Source organism: Grampus griseus (assembly GCF_964374135.1).
Source record: "Grampus griseus genome assembly, chromosome: 7".
Taxonomy (NCBI): Eukaryota; Metazoa; Chordata; class Mammalia; order Artiodactyla; family Delphinidae; genus Grampus; species Grampus griseus.
In genome coordinates, this window is record NC_139001.1 from 98,236,486 (window position 1) to 98,255,375 (window position 18,890).

The window sequence follows — 18,890 nt, forward strand, 5'->3', positions numbered from 1 at the left end:
TCTTTTGGGTAACAGTATTATTGTGGGGTCACATGATGGATGTATGTTTAACTTTAAAAGAAGTTGCCAAACTTTTCCAAAGTAGTTTTACCATTCTGTATCCCTGCCGACAGTGTACGAGAATTCAGCTTGTTCCACATTTTCACCAACATTTAATATTCTTAGTCTTTTTAATTTTAGCCACTTTTAGGGGAATATAGTGATATCTCATTGTGGTTTTAATTTGCATCCCCCTAATGTCTGATGATGTTGAGCATCTTTTCCTGTGTTTGTTTGCCATCCACGTATCTTCTTTGGTGACATATGCATTCAAATTTTTTCCTGAATTTAGTAGAGTTGCTTGTCCTTATTATTGCATTAGAGGTCTTTTTGTTCTGTATCCAAATCTCTTATTAGAAATAACTTCACTGTATTCTTCCAGTCTGTTGCTTGCCTTTTAATTTTCTTAACAATACTTCTGAAGAGAACGCTTTTTATTTTGATCAAGTTTAACAATTTTTTTAAATTTTATGATTCATGTTTTTGACTCTATTTAAGAAATTGCTACCTAATCCAAGGTCACAGAGATGTTCTCCTTTGTTTTCTTTTAGAATTTTTATGGTTTTTGCTCTTACGTTTCAGTCTATGCATTAATTTTTGTGTATAGTATAAGGAAAGAGGTGAGGTTCATTTTTCCTCGTATGAATATTCAGTGTTTCCAGTATCCTTTGTTGAAGTACTATGTTTCCCTTATTAAATTACCTTGTCATCTTTGTCAGGAAACAATTGACAATATATTTGTGAGTCTGTTTCTAGAATGTGTTCTGTTCCATTGATCTATATGCAAATCCTTACCCAATACCACATTCTCTTGATTACTGTAGCCAAATAGAATTCAGGTAGTGTGTACTGTCAGTCTTCAGACAGTGTTTTACTTTTTAAAAAAATGTTTGCATTTCTAAATAATTTTAGAATCAGTTTCTCAATGTCTATAAAAAGCCTGATAGTGCTTTGATTAGGAGTCCATTGAATCTATAGATCAATTCAGAGAGAATGGACATCTGAATAATATTGAATATTCTGACCCATGAATGTATTTAAAGCACATTTCTTCAAAACTACAATGAGGTATCACTTCACACTGGTCAGAATGGCCATCATCAAAAAATATACCAACAATAAATGCTGGAGAGGGTGTGGAGAAAAGGGAACCCTCTTGCACTGTTGGTGGGAATGTAAATTGATACAGCCACTATGGAGAACAGTATGGAGGTTCCTTAAAAAACTAAAAACAGAACTACCATATGACCCAGCAGTCCCACTACTGGGCATATACCCCGAGAAATCCATAATTCAAAAAGAGACATGTACCACAATGTTCATTGCAGCACCATTTACAATAGCCAGAACATGGAAGCAACCTAGGTGTCCATCGACAGATGAATGGATAAAGAAGATGTGACACATACATACAACGGAATATCACTCAACCATAAAAAGAAACGAAATTGACTTATTTGTAGTAAGGTGGATGGACCTAGAGTCTGTCATACAGAGTGAAGTAAGTCAGAAAGAGAAAAACAAATACCGTATGCTGACACACATATATGGAATCTAGAAAAAAAATGGTTCTGATGAACCTAGGGGCAGGACAGGAATAAAGACGCAAATGTAGAGAATGGACTTGAGGACACGGGGAGGGGGAAGGGTAAGCTGGGATGAAGTGAGAGAGTGGCGTGGACATATATACACTACCAAATGTAAAATAGATAGCTAGTGGGAAGCAGCCGCATTGCACAGGGAGATCAGTTTGGTGCTCTGTGACCACCTAGAGGGGTGGGATAGGGAGGGTGGGAGGCAGATGCAAGAGGGAGGAGATATGGAGATATATGTATATATATAGCTGATTCACTTTGTTATAGAGCAGAAACTAACACACCATTGTAAAGCAATTATACTCCAATAAAGATGTTAAATAAAAAAAAAGAAAAAAACTGCCAAATATCTCCTACTGAAAAGGACCACAAGGAGATGAGATAAAACACAGTTAGGAATTGTACCTGTAAAAGGAAACATTGAGAAAAACTGCGGGGCCCTCCCCTCGCACCTGGCTCACAATGGCAATGGAATTTGGTACTTGGCAAAGTGTGTGCTGGGCTCTCCCACGTCGTGGCACTTGAAGCATGTCTTGCGTAATGTGCTCTCTATCATTCCTCGTGGCAAACTCTCCTAGTGAGAGGAAGCTCCACTATTCATGCATAAGACATGTCATGGTAGTAATAATAGCACTTACTCATATTTACATTTGTATGTCTGGTCTTTTCTTAATCTATTTCTCAGAAAGAAAACTCAAATACTGGACTGTCCGGTTTAAAACCAGACACATGGCAACCATATTTACTAAAACTTCACTGGCTGCCAGGCAATGTGCTATTTGCATTCACATGTATTATGTGTGTTACATCTTATTAAACCCGTGTAATGGTAAAAAAATAAAATAAAGCAGATTTCTAATAAACAGCATATAATTGGGTCTTGATTTTTTTCAAAACCAAATCTGACAATCTCAGCCTATTAATTGGGATATTTAGGCCATTTAATATAATCTACATGGTTGGGTTTCGATCTACCATCTTACTATGTATTTTATTTGTCCCATCTGTTCTCTATATGTTTGCCTCTTTTTCTGCCTGCTTCTGTTTTTTGTTTCTGCACTGGTAATTTAATTTTTATTTTTAATCTATTTTTAAAAGTTAAACAATTCTCTAAGACTTGTAATAAAAACAGGTTTCTCTGCTCCAATCCTTACAGCCTTGGGCCCTACAGCCTACAGCTAGTTTCTAGTCTCTCAGCTATTTCTTTCGGCCTTGCACCTCCATATTCTGAGATGATAAACCTACACTGATTTCTTGAGTTTTTGAAAATGTAAACTTATCTGTTGACTTTCTATCATGGGAGATTATGAATTTGCATTCTTGACCCATTCTTCTTCCCTTATTTCTTCCAAAAAATTATATTAGAGATTTTGGTTAATATGTATGGTTTATACCCTTATGATTATGTAAATACTGTTCACTGATGAACTAATTATACTACTTAGAGCGTAATATGATCCCGCTTCCTTTCTTGTACTGCTTAGACTTTTTTCTAGCATTAATAATGACATTTTCTCCCAATTATCTTAGGCTCCTAGGTGCTGATCATTGATTCCAAATTCTCCAACAAAATTGTAAGGCGCCTCTCAATATTATTTTCCACATAATCAAATGCATCAGGTCACGGACAATTTCTTTTAAATGTTTTCTCTACGAGCCGTCCCCAGGGAGCCTGTGTCTCCCTGCTCTCTGGGGCTGTTTCGGCCTTCTTTGGAACTGAGGATTTTTTATGATTCCACTTTATCTCCATTTGCACCTTATTAGCTATACATCTTTGGGTTTTAGTGGGTTTTTTGGTTTTTGGGGTTTTTTGTTTGTTTGTTTTAGTGATTGAACTAATGTTTAAATGTAATTTAACTACATCTTTACCTTAGCACCGTCTATCTGTAATGTATCTATCTACATTACAGATTACTTTCTTATAACCCGTCTCACCCTTTATGCTATTGTATATTTTACTTCTACATATGTTAGAAAGCTTGCAATATGTTTTTATATTGGCTTTAGTGAATTATCTCCTAAAGAGATTAAAATATAAGAAAAATATACTTTATATAGCATATACTTACCATTTCTTGCATTCTTCATTCTATGGTATACATCCAGATTTCTACCTGATACCTATTTTTCATCTGCTTGTGAAACTTCCCTTAATATCTTACACTAAACATTCTCTGGCAATGAATTCTCTCAGCTTTTGTTAGTTTGAAAAGCATATATTTTTTTCTTGGTTATTCAATTAGTTGAAAAGTTGATTAATTAGAATTAATTTTTAAAAGGTTGACAGGTTTTGTTTTGTTTCTTTCCCTCTCAAGACTTTAAAGATGTTATTTCATTCTCTTCTGGCTTATGTAGTTTCTGACATGAATTCTACTGTCAGTTTTATCTTTGTTCTGTAAAGTATCTTTTTTCTCAGTTGCTTTTAAGATTTTTGTCTTTATCACTGATATTCAGTAGTTTGATTATGATGAGCCTAAATGTCGTTTCCCTATGTTGGTTCCGGTTGAGGTTCATTGAGTCTCTTGGATTTGGGGTTTATAGTTTTTTATCAAATATGTACATTTTTGGTTATTACTTCACATAATTTTTTCCCCTTTCTCTCTTTTCTTTCCTTCTGGGGCTCCGGTTATACATATTTAGACCGTTTCATATTGACATCCAGGTCACTGATGGTCTATTTCTTTAAGTCTTTTTTCTCTATGTGTTTTATTTTGGATAATTTATTTTGTAATGTTTAAAAATTCACTGACCTTTCTTCCTGCTACATCTAATAGCTCTGCTAATCTGCTATTGATTCTGTATAGTGTATTTTTAAATTTAAATATAGTTTTTCCTGTCTACAATTTCCTTTTTTTTATTTTTTATTATTTTATTATTTCCTAATTATGTTCAAATTTTACTTTATATCTTTGTACATAGTTGTGACATCTACAATATTTTTAAGTTCTTGTTTAATTTCATTATCTCTCACTACCGTGTCTGTTTCTGTTGATTAATTTCTCTCTTGAATATGGATCATATTGTCCTCCTTCTTTTCATGCCTGGCGGTGATTTTTAATTGGATGCCGGAGATTGTAAATTTTACATTGTTGAGTACTAGATTTCATTGTATTCCTGTAAAGACTGTTGTTCTTTATTTTGAGGTGCATTTAAGTTACTTGCAGATTACTTTCATTTTTCAAGGCTTCCTTTTATGTTTTGTTATGACGAATTCAAGGGAACCTTTTTTCTGGGAATAATTTAGCCTCACGACTATGGCTTGACCCTTCTTAGGACTGTACTGTGTGGTCCATGTTTTGGGAGGCCTATCCTCTCTGGATGGTGGAAATACAAACTATTTTCAGCCTTACGTGAGCTCATGAGATGATTCAACCTACTGCTTCATAGTCATTGCTTCTCTGACCTCATGCATTTCGCCTCATGCATGTGCAGGTTAATACACAGCGGAAGACTATAGCGAAACCTCTGCTGTTATCATTTCTTTGCAATACATAGCCCTGCAAGTTCTAGCTGCCTAGACAGCCCCTTCCCTACCCCACCCACACGCCTGTGTTTACCTCTTCTTGAATTCAGCAGGCCCTCCAGACTCTGTTCATGTTTCTTCTCTCAGTGTTTCAGTCTGGAAACCATCACCGGGCAGTTGGCTACAGAGATTATAGAGCTCGCTTCATTTGTTTTCCTTGAGTCAGAGATCAAGTTTTATGTTGCTATTGTCTAATGTCTGAAAACAATGGTTAACAGTATATGCTGTTCCTGTTACAGTTAGTCATTAATGGACAGAAGCAAATATCTCTCTATATTTTTGCCCATATTCATATCCTTTGGTCTGTTGGATTTCATTACTCCTTTATTATCTTCCTGTAGAAACAACCATGGAATACTGGAGAGTGGAGAGTGGCAGCTGAAATGGAAAGATAGGCTCATATCTGCTTCAGCCTTCTCTTCACCCATATTTCAGCTACAGTCACATAAAAGAAAAATAAATGATCCTTGAATATCCACTTAAAATAGATTAACTTATATTAATTAAAATTCTGAACCAAGCAAGTAAGGCATGTTAAAGTGAATTTTTTCTTTAAAGTTTCAGGGTATGAAGACTTAAGCTTTTTTCCTTTCCACATACAATTTGAAAAATCATTAACATTGAATAAATATAGAGACAAATGGAGAAAAACATCTATGAGCTTTAAATTCTTATCTTTCTGGGGTCTTTTATTAAATATCTATAATTACAGAATATAATATAAGAAATATAATATAATAAAAGAAAACTAAAATAATTTGTAATTTTAGAGTATATAAAATTTTAATTTAAAAAAATAGGTTAGGGACTTCCCTGGTGGTGCGGTGGTGAAGAACCCGCCTGCCAATGCAGGGCACATGGGTTCCCTGGTCTGGGAAGATCCCACATGCCATGGAGCAGCTAAGCCTGTGCACTACCACTACTGAGGCTGCACTCTAGAGCCCACGAGCCACAACTACTGAGCCCACAAGCCACAACTACTGAGCCCGCATGCCACAACTACTGAAGCCCATGTGCCTAGAGCCCGTGCTCCACAACAAGAGAAGCCACCGCAGTGAGAAGCCCATGCACCGCAATGAAGAGTAACCCCCTCTTGCCGCAACTAGAGAAGAAAGCCCGTACCCAGCAACAAAGACCCAACGCAGCCAAAAATAAATAAATAAATAAATAAAATTTTAAAAAATAAATAAATAAAATAGGTTAATAATACATAGGAGGACTTCCCTGGTGGTGCAGTGGTTAAGAATCCACCTGCCAATGCAGGGGACACGGCTTTGAGCCCTGGCCCGGGAAGATCCCACATGCCGCGGAGCAACCAAGCCCATGTGCCACAACTATTGAGCCTGAGAGCCACAACTGCTGAGCCCGCGTGCCACAACTACTGAAGCCCACATGCCTAGAGCCCGTGCTCCACAACAAGAGAAGCCACCGCAATGAGAAGCCCATGCACCACAACAAAGAGTAGCCTCCGCTGGCCGCAACTAGAGAAAGCCGCGCAGTAACAAAGAACCAAAGCAGCCAAAAATAAATAAAATAAATAAATTTAATAATACATAGGATGCTTTACCTCTTGTAAACATCTTTAATAAATTTTTTATGTGTTGCTAAATTGATAGATCTGAATCTCCTCATGCTTCTCTGTTTTTCTATGTTTCCTACCAAGGAAAGCTGTTTTGACTCTCTTCCTGCAGCAGCTTATCTCCAGTTTATTTTCCTTCCTCCCTTCCCTCAACTTGCCTGATCAAAGCAGATGTTATCCAGGCAGGTAAAATGGAGAGCAGAGGCAGTTGTCCATATAATTCAGCAAACCCGATATGGAATTTTAGAGATTTAGAGAGACAGATTTACCCATGATAGCCATCTGTGTCTATCAGATTCACCAGATAATTGTTCAGCTTCTCACTTCCTTTTGGCAGGGCAGATAGAGATGGAGTGAAGCTAAGAGAGAGGGTAGATCATCGAACAGATACAAGGACAACCTTTTAGGATAAATATGCTGTATCTTCTCTAAGGGGAAATTGTGACTTACTAATTTTGGGAATGTGATCTGAGAATGTAATAAGTGTGTGAACCAAGGAGAATCAGTAAACATCATTTGTTTAGACCTTTAATATGCCTTTCATAAGCACCAGCACGAAAGTGGATTAAAAGAAGATACAAGCAAATAGCTAGATTATCATTAGATCGGGGAAAAAAGTTGAGGATAGAGCAATTTTGTCATGGATACAGAATGAGCAGGGATAACAGGAAACAAAAGGGAGAGATAAATTGGCATTTCTTCAATTAGCAAAATGATGGACACAGATCAGGGCTGGAACCATAGTTGGTCTACATTTTTATGGTACTCTAGAAAGTTTTGCTAATAAAATTGAGGGCTTTCTTTTTTCCAATTAGAAAAATAGCTGAGGAGGACAAGACTTGACATATGGATAGGAAAGTGTTTAAGTGGTAATCATCACTCTGTGAGGAATTGGGAGGAATCTATGTTGTATTCTCATCAACGAGGACTTTGACCTGGAAGTGGTGACTCCCAAAACAAGATGTAGCCATCTGGGATCCAAGTCTGTTCCTAGACCAGCTGACCAAGTCAAGCAAATACTAGTTTTTAAACTGTAGTGATCACGTTAGCCTACTCTTATATATTCCAGTAAATATCATGTACAAATCTCACCACTGTTTTACAAAACAGGCATAGTGGCATAGCAAGACATGAAGGAGTTATGTGAAGGTCTCAAGATTTTTCAGTCTAGAAGAATAAGAGTCTAGAGCTAATTATTAAAATTTGTAAAATCAGGAAGGGTTTGGAAAGTTGCATAACAAATCTCAGAATACTAGACCAAGAGCCATCCCCCACACCTCTGAAGAGGTCGTCTTAGCGTCAATCACAAGACGAAGCACGTATTATAGCGAACCTAAGGAATTTTTTCCTCAGGGTTTATACCAGATGAATAATTACATAAGTTTAAGGAGGATTTCTATGAATTCGTGGTCTGCATGGGCATTTGGAACATATTTCTGACCTTTTCCAGTCTATATCCTTAAGTCACATCCACTACAATATTTTATGTGATGCTACCACTGTCAGACAGAATATTGGGTTAACAGGATATCAACCCAGTCTGAGGTGACATGTCTTTTATATTGGTTTAAATAACTTGTCCTTCACCTTGACAAAGGAGTTTTATGATCTGCTTTTTTCTTTTTAAAAATTTTTGTCATATTAACTCCCTTCATTTTTTTCTCATATTTATTCCCTATGTACCAGTGTACCAGACCCCCAAAGTTCCAGTCTTCCTTTATGTCAAAGAGAACACAGGGGTTAGAAAATAAATTTACATTCTCCTATATAGTTTTCAAATGTCAGAAAGCTTAAATCCAGTTTGAACTTCTGAGTATTTGCATGCATATTCTGAAGCTCTCAAATTGAATTTACTCGTCCAGAAGGTCATCTTAATGCCACAGTCAAAAGTTACCCGATGTTTGTGAATAAATAGCCAATATAGTCATTTTGGACTACTTCAACAAAACCACAGGGTAAGCTTAGAATGAATAACCCACATTTAATTGATGTGGCTTTGGCAACAGACTTAGTTTTTCTTAGCTTATTTCAGCCATACAGATGAAGAGAAAGATGTGCAAATAAAGAGATCTGTTCTCCCATCTGTAGTTAAGCTTCTATTGCCAGTACCACACATAGCTTAAGATGTTTAGGAACCTGGAGAGAACTCATACAAAGACTTATTTCCGCGACCAATTGCGTTATAGGAAAGTATGCCAGTTAGTAATACGGTATGACTACTAAACACCCATGAGTTGCTCTTTCTGGCTGGTGAATTGTGTTGAGTCCTCATTCAACACAATTTGAAATTTATTTGGCTGAAAATTTGTAGGTATGACTAAAGGTCTCAAAGTAAAAATGAGCTTGGGTTTTAAAGTTTTCCATTTTCCTAGGATTTACGAGTGTGGAAGAGGGGGAAAAAACAGTGATTACTGAAGCAGTTTGTTTGAATATATAAGAGAGGGTAGATCATTGCACAGAAGCAAGTGTAACCTTTTAGGATAGACTGAAAATCAGAGCTTACTAATTTGGGAATATTCCCTGAGAATGTAGCAAGTCTGTGAACAAAGGATAATTAGTAAACATCATTTGCTTAAGCTTTTTAAAAAGCCTTTCCGGTGCCTATTCCAAAATGGATTTCTTGGGAAAATGGACTCCATCTTTTCTATACATGAGGCAGCTTGCAACCAACTCCAAGTACTTTGCTCCACGTTTATAATCGTTCAATAACGATGTGATCAAGTAACCCCCAAGGAAATGGTTGCCACATGGTACTTGCTTAGGAAATAACTGGGGCAGTTGTTTAGTGAAATGTACGCAGGTGCTGCAGTAGAACACTGACCACACAGGGGAAGTTTGGTTTGTCTTCGATTCCAGACAGTGTGTGTATTATGTACCTGCAGGGGCCCTCACCTCTCCTTGACAACCCCTTCTGGAAACTTACAGAGTACCTACTTTGCAACGAGCATTATTACCAATGAGCTATGATTATATGATGTCAGGATCGTTTAAAAATTCCCTTGTTGTGACACAGCCAGCAGGTAGCCAAGCAGATCGTCAAGCCTAGTCTTTCCAACTCTGAAGCCTATTGTCTTTTCGCTTCATTCTTCTGAATATTTAGATGAACTTGGAACTCAAGTCGGGTTTGCTTAAGCCTGTCCTATATAACAATCTCTATGGACAGATACACTAATAATACCAAGAGTTTTGGTTTATACATTTAAGCAATTAAAGATTTGTGAGATAGGATCCGTGAAAAAAAATTGAGATACTTTAATCTGTAGAAGACTGAGGAAAAAATGAGTTAGTGGCCTTTCCCAAACACTCAAAATCAGTGCTAATACAGATTGCACTAACTTGGAAATTTATATTAACTGAAGCAGTGCTGGAAATAAGCTTTTCCCTTTGCAGCTATTTTAAATATAGTGTTACAATGTAAATGAATAGTGTAAAACAAATTTGGAAGATGCAAGAAGCCAATTAAGAGAACAAGTTGTTTAAAAGAGAAAAACCTCACTGTTTTGTGTAAGGACATATAAGAAGTCCCTGAGTAATCTCATCTGTTCACTACAAATGGCTCCCAGGAACTTGCCTCTGTGATAACTTGGTTCTTGTGCTACTATGCGTGCTGATGTTAAACGTGATGCCGGCACTCAGCTTGGCATCTACACTCCCTGAGGATGAGAGCAGGAGGAATGAGGCCAGACCTGGGACCTTCCAGCCCAGTGATGCTTTGAGGTACGGGCGGGGGCCAAAGCGGATACTAAAGCCACATTCCCTGCACTATCCTTCGTCTTGGTCACTGACCCTTGCTCTAAGGGCTTGGAAGTATTAAGAAACCTGTCTTTAAAATATTCAATAATTCTGAATGATCTTATCCCCCCTGGCTATCTGAATTAATGAAGTCTGGCTGTATGAGAACTATAGCTGCACAGAAAAAGGAAGTCAGCTCTTTTCTCTGGTTGCTGAAGTGAGAACAAAAAAAACAGCAGATTGGGATTTCAAAAGGAAAAGTTCATATTCAATTTAATTTCAGGAAGAATTTTCTAAAGATGAGAGCTTATTTCATCCACCTATTTTTTCATTACACTCCGTGCTAGCTATGTGTCAGGCTCTGTGCTGAGCGTGGGTGATGGCGAATAAATCAGGCACTCTCTCAGCCTATAGTTATCATCAGCTCTATTAGCATATAATTGCCATTCTGTAGAAAAAGGCGATGTAGAGTCAGGAACAGGCTTACGTGGGAATTCTGAAGAGATGGATAAAAACCAATCTGCCCCCAGGCTGCTAGCAGTCTAATAACACTTATTTTGAGAATTGCTGCCATTTTCTGAATAATAGCTGTGTACCTGTTCCAGGCATCGTGCTATGTTTATTATGTGCTATGTAGCTAGTCCTCAGAGCGCCCCTGTGATGGAGGTTGTATAATCTGATTTTCATATGAGGAACCTAAAGCCACCTGCTGGGGCACCTGGTCCAGGAGCAGAGGGCTGATGCTCGCTGATGAGCTGAGTGGGGATTTTGTATTGCACATCCTGAGTTAACAGTTGAAAAACCCCTGGTTGAATTGTTTCTCCAAAATGTCTTCTCTGCCACCATCCCACGCAGAACGTCCCCAATCTGGGCTGCCCTGCTCACCCTCCGCTGACTCATCCCCCCCCCCCCACCCCAGGCACAATAAATCCCTCTTTACTGAAGCTCTGAGGCCAGACAGTATTCCTAACACAACACTCTCAACATTCCTTCCAAAAAAGAAGGACCTAAAAATTCTCCTGTCAGCTGCTAACAGACTACAAGGCTGTCCATCTCCTTTCCTGCTGGCGGTATGCAAGATAATGCATCCAAGGGACAGGAAAAGAAGGTCCCGAGTCCATTCTGTAAGGAAGAGATTCCCTACCATGCTGACATGCCCTGAACGGACCCCAGGTGTGCTGAGATGTTGAGCCCTCAGCTCTCAGGTAGCCGGGGGTCCTGGGGCAGCTGGTGTGTTCCTCAGTGAGCTGTATGTGTGTATTTGCTACATGTGCCAGAACTTTAAAAGGACTGGGAAGCACTGCTGTAAGTCATCCCATGAAACATCTGGGGCTTGGTGGTGGTGATAAGTGAGAGAACTTACCTTAAGAGACAGAAGGCAGATGGGATGACGAGAAGTCATCAGGGTAGGAGAAGTCATTAGTGACCTTGAAAGAGTGAAACCCGCTGGTCCGTCTTGTGATCCAACCCTTGAACTCATTAGCAAGGCCCTGTTGACAGCTGTTCTCACAGTCACGACGTGAACTTAAACATGTTGTGAGGTCAGAACTGAGTCAACTCATTGTGGATGCAAGGCTGGCTTGTCCCTTTGAACTTTAATCTTTATCACGGCCATTCAATTATTTTGTGAGTTCTTATAATCCCCTGAGAAAAGAAACTGACTTCAAAAGTACAATATCTAACACTTTTTCAGATTACAGTATTTTTATGAACTGTAAGAAACTTACAGTGCCTGAAAGAAACTACATAAAGAAGGTGTCAGCATTTTCAGTATAAACTCTATTTCCAAAGGTTTATGCATTCTGGAGAAATTTGCTTGAGGGGGAAACTTGGCATATGGTGTCTGAGTTCCTGACTGTCCATACCTCATTTCGTAGGTATTACAAGTGAGTCCTTCAAATTCACTGCATTTGGCATCTGTAATTTTTAGAAATAAAAAGGTGGCTTTAATAACAGGTGATTTCTGTGTTTAATGTCAGTGCACACAATTCTTAGAGGATCAAAGAACTCAGGAATACCAGAAGTCCTGTTTTATAGCTTCTGATTATGACAGTATCGTGGAGGGAAAGAAGGGAAAAGAAAATAATATAAAGGGACAGATGCCAAGAAATGCTGGTGTCCTCAGAAGGGCACCAGAGTTAGACCTCCTTTATCTTTCTTCCTACCCCAGATTTCTCCCTGCCCTGTTTCCTGCCTGGTGTTACAGGCCAGGCCAACGTACATGGGCTTTAGTGTCTGGGGCCTTGCCCCAGAAAAATCGCTGAAAAGGTTGCCAAGAATCCTACTTTGCTTTTTGAGTCTCCATTTGAAGGGGCTGGATTAACTCATAAAATACCTATAGGGGAGAGAGTTCTTAGACAAAGCCAAAAAAATATTTCCCTTGCAGGCAATGCCTATCACCAGGGCCAGAGAGATGAGATAAATGCCAGAAAAACCCTGGCATGGGAGTCTACAGATGCGATCGATCCAAGAGGGTGGGGGAAGAGGTACCGGACAACTGTGGTTCTTGGGAACCGTGGAACTGTTAACTCCGTCCTCAGGATGGGAGGTATGGGAACCAGCTGGAATTCAGGGCCAGCACCAGTTCCATAGGAGAAGCTGGGCGCACTGGCCAGAGGCGGGGGGCCCTTCTGGGCACTCTCAGCTCACAAGGGTGCCTCAATGGCTGCTAACAGAGCAGACTCCACTTCTGGATTTACCTGAACTTTTTGGCAGAATCAGTATAACTTGGTGGCTGAGAGCGTGGTCTCTGTATTTATGTAAGTCTGGATTCAAATCCAAGCCTCTTTATTTACAGCGTACAGCCTTGGACAAGTTACCTTTTTGAGCCATGATTTCTCATTTGTAAATGGCAATGATAGTTCTTACCCTTTGAGGTTGAGAGGATGAAGGGATGATACAAAGAAAGCAGTGAACTTCTAGCTGCAGCCAAACTTGATGATCCATTTTCACAAAAGGAAAAGAACCCCTAATGTTGCCATGTTGAGCATTCTTCTGTTCAGAGGTAGGCGTCCTGGAGATGCTGGGAGGAAATTATTATGGCAGGCAGCCTGGGGCACGTAGGGACTGACACATCTGTTACATCCCATGAATCTTTGATCCCCATCCCTGAAGACTGGGTCGATTCCGATCCACTTACTCCTGTGTGAGACTGAAATAGTTCAGACATTTAGAATTGCCCCCAGTACAACATATGGACATTGTCAAATATGAGGCGTGTCGTATGTCTAGGCTAACATGAAGGAAGGACACCAAATTCTGAATAAGAAGATCTTGCTTTTCTGGCATTGCCTTCCCATGCAAACAGCTGATTATTTCTCCAAAAGGCTGTTTTGTAGCAATTGAGTCGGCTTAATTGAGGAGAAAATGAATAGAGAAGATAATGAATAATCTCGGAAGCTGGTTGAGAGGAGAGCTGACCAGGTGGAGGCCCTGAAATGAATGGAACTAAAACTTAGCCCTTGTGGTTCTGGGAAAGATCTCAGACTATAGCCACGTGACTCAGGGCCCCTGGAGTCCACGGTCAGTCTTTGAGATCAGATGGCGTGTGAGATGGCTAAGTGGCATCATACTGGAGAAAGGGTATCTGTATCTTCCTACTAAATGTCCCTTTGGAGACTGAATCCTCTCTTTTGATAGGGACTTCATCTTTCTAGTGCTTCTAAAGCCAAGGACCAAAGCTACTAGAACCTATAAAAGCTAACTCTGTACCCACCCCCACCCCTTTGTTTTCACCTGAGTATTAGGAATTTCCCAGAATTCTAGTACTCAGAGCAGAGACGTTTTGAGGAGAAAGGTAGGGGAATGGTCAAATTCTGAAGTTCAGATACTAATTGGTGAGCATCAAGTGAGATTGTGTGAGAAAGGTACTTAAGGATAAACTATTTACCTGTCAGATATCTACTGAAATCTAATAAATATACCTAGTGTTTTTTTATACGTCATCATTCATGATTTCTTTCATTCAGCTATCCTGCGGTGTGCTAGGCGTCATTCTAAATTCAAGAGATTCCACAGTGAACGTATCTTTATTCTCACAGAAACTCTATAAGGAACCTGAGCCCTTGAGGGGTTAAGGATCTTATGTGGAGGGCTCTCACAATTAGTTATTAGCAGAGACCAGACTCCCATGCACCACTGAAATGTTAGCTGTCGAGCCTCTTGATACAAAGATCACAACATAGTCTATTATATTCCCCACCATGCCTAACACGGTGTTGTTGTGCCTCTTCCCCAGTCCTAGACTGATAAGATGCTAATACAAACTTTACTAAGGCTGTTTCGCTCTAAGATTATCGTGTAAACAGGAGACTTCTGGGTGACAAGCGGATCTTGGAAGCTGTCTCATTGGCTTAGATAAACTACACCACAATTCAGGAATTCATTCTGTGATAATTTTTTCAGATATTGTATTTTTCTTGGATATAAAATGTTTTGAAGATGAGATGTAATTGGCAGAATATGTCACACATATGGTGAAATCAACTCGGTTTGTTTTAGGGAATAGTGGGAGCCCTGGGAATGACAAGAAATCCAGAGAGTACTGATGAGCTTTGTCATTACATGAAGGCAGATGGAAAGACAGAAAGTGGCCCTATGACCTTCTCTGTGAGACCTCAGATGGCAGTTGAGTCAGAGGAAGCCCACATGATAAGTGATGTACCTTTGGGGATGACCCTTATAGTATGTGAATTACTTGTCCTCACAGTCAGATGGAGAGGCCAGAGACTTAGTTAACTGCTGGCGGATGGTAATTCACGTAAGAGATGCACAACTGCCTTTGTTAGGGCATCACTTCAATGTGTTACGTGTGCTCATTACTCATCTTATTTCAGTTAATAAATGTTACCTAATTGATTGAAGTCATATGATTCCCAATTGAAATAAGGGTGATCAAAAATAATTTTTGGTCTCCAATGACCGTTCTTTTACCCTTATAACTCTAGAGAACCATGTACTTTGTATGTACACGTGACTCTTGCTGCCAGTAATGGCTAACCTTCTTACTCCGTATTATGTTAAGGGAATATTTCCGTGTTCAATTAGATGTCTGTTTCATGCCACTCCCTGGAAATCTGCTACAGCCGTACGAGTGTTTCTTCCTTCTAGATATCCCCTTTCCTCCAGACCAGATCCAAATGCCCATGATCCTTTTCTCCTTTTACGTGAGCAGTCTCTAATTCTCACTATGTTACTCTGTCTAGAAACGAACTGCCAGATGAGGACACTGGACAGTGGGATTGGAACCTTCCCGCTCCCAGACTCAGGAAACCGCTCAGCGGGACGGCACCTGTGCCAAGCAGACTCCCCCGATGACACTGAGCCCCTCCTGTCTCTCCAGCCAGCCCTTTGTGCAGCTTCTTCCATAAGAGCCCAGACCCTTGAACGAGAAGTGCCTTCCTCTGCAGACAGCCGGGGATCTAAAGACAACGCCATTGTTCATTCCACGTCCGACCCCATCATGACTGCCAGAGGGATGCGACCTCTTCAGAGTCGCCTCCCCAAGCCAACCTCCTCAGGTAAAATGCCTGTCACCTTCCAAATGAGATTGTTTGCTCACTAGAATCATGCACTTGCTGACAAAGATGGAGAACAGGCAGCAGAAAAGATTTCCACCAGGAGGTCAGTCAGTGACCTCTGCCCAGTGGAAATGTAGATGCGTGAAATCCCTTTATGTCCTCAACCAAAACATAAAAAGAAAACAAGTATTAAACATCATCTACTCTCAGTATTATTTAAGGAGTGTACACACACATAAAGGAAACAAGCACGTTGTTAGCACAGGTAGATGGATATATAAATTGATAAAGAAAAAACCATACAACGTAGACTTCAGATTTTGTCTTTTAAAACTTAACTCTGAGTATAGACCAATCTAGGCCCAAGACATAAATTTAGCTGAAATGTTGTTTGCCCTCTCACAGAAACATATGTCTTCTGACATATTCCTATCCAGTTCAAATGTATTTATACGTTGAGCTATAAAAAACGTAGTTTGATATATTAGCAGTAGATTGTCTGTTAACTGCAACGGGATGGAGGGAGCCTTCCCACTGAGAAGTACCATCCTTTGCTGCAGTCGATGGAAACAAGCTTTCATGATTAAAGATAGGGACAGGCTAAGGGTCAAAGTTTTTTCACTGTTCCCTCAAGATTAAAAATATTTATTGCAGCTCAGGATGACACGAAACAATTTTTAACTTGGGCGCCTCATGGTGCGTTTATGACACGCCTAAGCCTATGAACTAGAATTCTAAAGACTTTCATTTATGATTTGATGATGAGAAAGCGACCACAAGTAGAGATTATACCATGGGCTTCTGAGAAATTAGCAAAGAAGGCTTTTCATTAAACATCTGTGAGTCAGTGTGATTGGGTTATTCCCATGGCTGAGTTCTTCCTCCATACGGTAATACTGACTGCCATGAATGTTTCATCACAAACTTCTCTTATTTCCAGCCAAGGCTACGTTTGAAAACGCTGGGACATGTATTATTTTTGAAATAAATGTACTGTTAATTAATGACACAGCCTCCAGAGATTCAGGGGCGAAATTGTAGTTATGGATTATGTGCTCCATGCCTGACTAGTCACGTGTGTGACCTCAATTCAGCGGCAGGCGCCGAGCAGACTCCATGATTAAACACTGTCATTATAACAAATTGAATAGGAACGGCAAGCCTTGAATTGCTTCATAAGAAGGGGACAGGAAGGAGATTGTTCTGATCTTGCTGCTAATATCCAGCGCACCGGTTATCTTAGTTTTGTGTCTTAATTAGATTGTCGTGAAGAGTTGTAAAAAAAAAAAAGTAGTATACGGTAGAGAGTGAGGTCAACACACTGCAGGACATTTTTGTGCCATCCATCCCGAAGCTTCCTGTCTACCTTAAGATGTTGTCACTGCGGGTCAGAGGCAGGGCTGGCTTTCCAAGGCTTTTCTCTTTTCTGTGGCTATTGGTTACTCATTTTAAATATTAAGGAATGGAGATCTAGTTGGAACAAAAGGAGAGTGGGGGCTCCCCTGGTGGCGCAGTGGTTGAGAGTCCTCCTGCTGATGCAGGGGACACGGGTTCGTACCCCAGCCCAGGAAGATCCCACATGCCGCAGAGCAGCTGGGCCTGTGAGCCATGGCCGCTGAGCCTGCGCATCCGGAGCCTGTGCTCCACAACAGGAGAGGCCACAACAGTGAGAGGCCCGCGTACCGCAAAAAAAAAAAAAAAAAAGAAAAGAAAAAAAGGAAAGTGGTTTTGAGCAGTCAATTCTTGGTTAATATATGCATTTGAATTAGTTATTTTCTTATCCCCGTATCAAAGATGGAAGGAACTGTACAGACCTCCCAGTGCTGATGAAAATACATTACCTCACTTCTGCTCACAAGCAAAATGCTGTTGAAAGGCTCTCACAGCCTGTCCTGTTGATAATCACTGAGGCTGAAGGATAATGACAGCAATTCTCCTTTCTGACATGAGGAAAGACTACACTCTGCAGGTTAATCTGCTATTATGGGTAATGGAGACATTTTAATCATTCTCTGCTAATTGCACCCTTGGCTACTTACAATGTAATCCATGGGCCAAGAGCAGCCCCTGGGAGCTTGTCATAGATGCCAGCTCTCAGACCCTGCTCCACACCTACCAAATCAGAACCTGCGGTGTAACAAAAGCCTGGCTGAGGTATATGCACATATGAGTTGAGACTGCCCGGCAAGATCTTGAAGGGCCTCTGAGCAGTTTCGCAAACCACCTTATTCAGAATGACCTTCATAAGTTTCCTAGGAAAATCAGGGTTCCCTGATCAAACATGTTTGGGAAAGGCTGTGGATTCACATCCTCCCTTGGGAAATTATGAAAAATCCCCATTCACATAATGAAGGCTCCGAGAAGTCCTCCAAAACAGAAGCTTGTTTGTTATTTGACGTACAACACTGTTTGAGGAATGCTCGGCGTTTCCCAAGCAGTTTGCCCACTGAACCCTTTCTAACACGAAAAATTTGTCAACATTTTTTGGAAAAGTGGTCCAAGCACAGTTTGCATTTGGGACTCCGAGGTGGACATCCTCCAAAGATACACGTAATTATGCAGACATTTCTGTTCGCACAGACTTGCAGGGGACAGAATGTTGGGAAACCAAGCTGTTACCATGTTTGGACCCTCCAGATTATTTCTGACTATCTCCCCTACCCTCATCCCTAAACTTGTAAAGAGTCGAAGAAAGCTTGTTGTGATTTCATGTACATTTCCTCATTTAGGAAAAATCAATTCCCAAATGCAGAGTGAAGCCAGGCCAAGGCCTCAGACTTGTTCATCATTCGAATATGCTGAAAACACAACGGCAGTGGAGAGCAAGCCACTTCTAGCCTGGGGCGGGGACAGCGCTGCTGCGGAGACCCAGGTAAGGAGAGTCGACAGGAGGGCACCCTCCG

The 18,890-nt window shown here is 40.2% G+C and overlaps 1 protein-coding gene across 1 annotated transcript in view; it reads left to right on the forward strand.

The window, feature by feature from the left end:
• The window catches only part of NCKAP5 (NCK associated protein 5), a gene marked incomplete at its 5' end in the record, with an annotated part of 911,020 nt that overhangs the window by 846,985 nt on the left and 45,145 nt on the right, over positions 1-18,890 (forward strand). The window contains 2 exons of the mRNA XM_082658819.1: positions 15,673-15,987; positions 18,717-18,859. Of these exons, the coding sequence (XP_082514945.1) occupies positions 15,673-15,987; positions 18,717-18,859 (458 nt within the window). The remainder of the gene's footprint in view (positions 1-15,672; positions 15,988-18,716; positions 18,860-18,890) is intronic.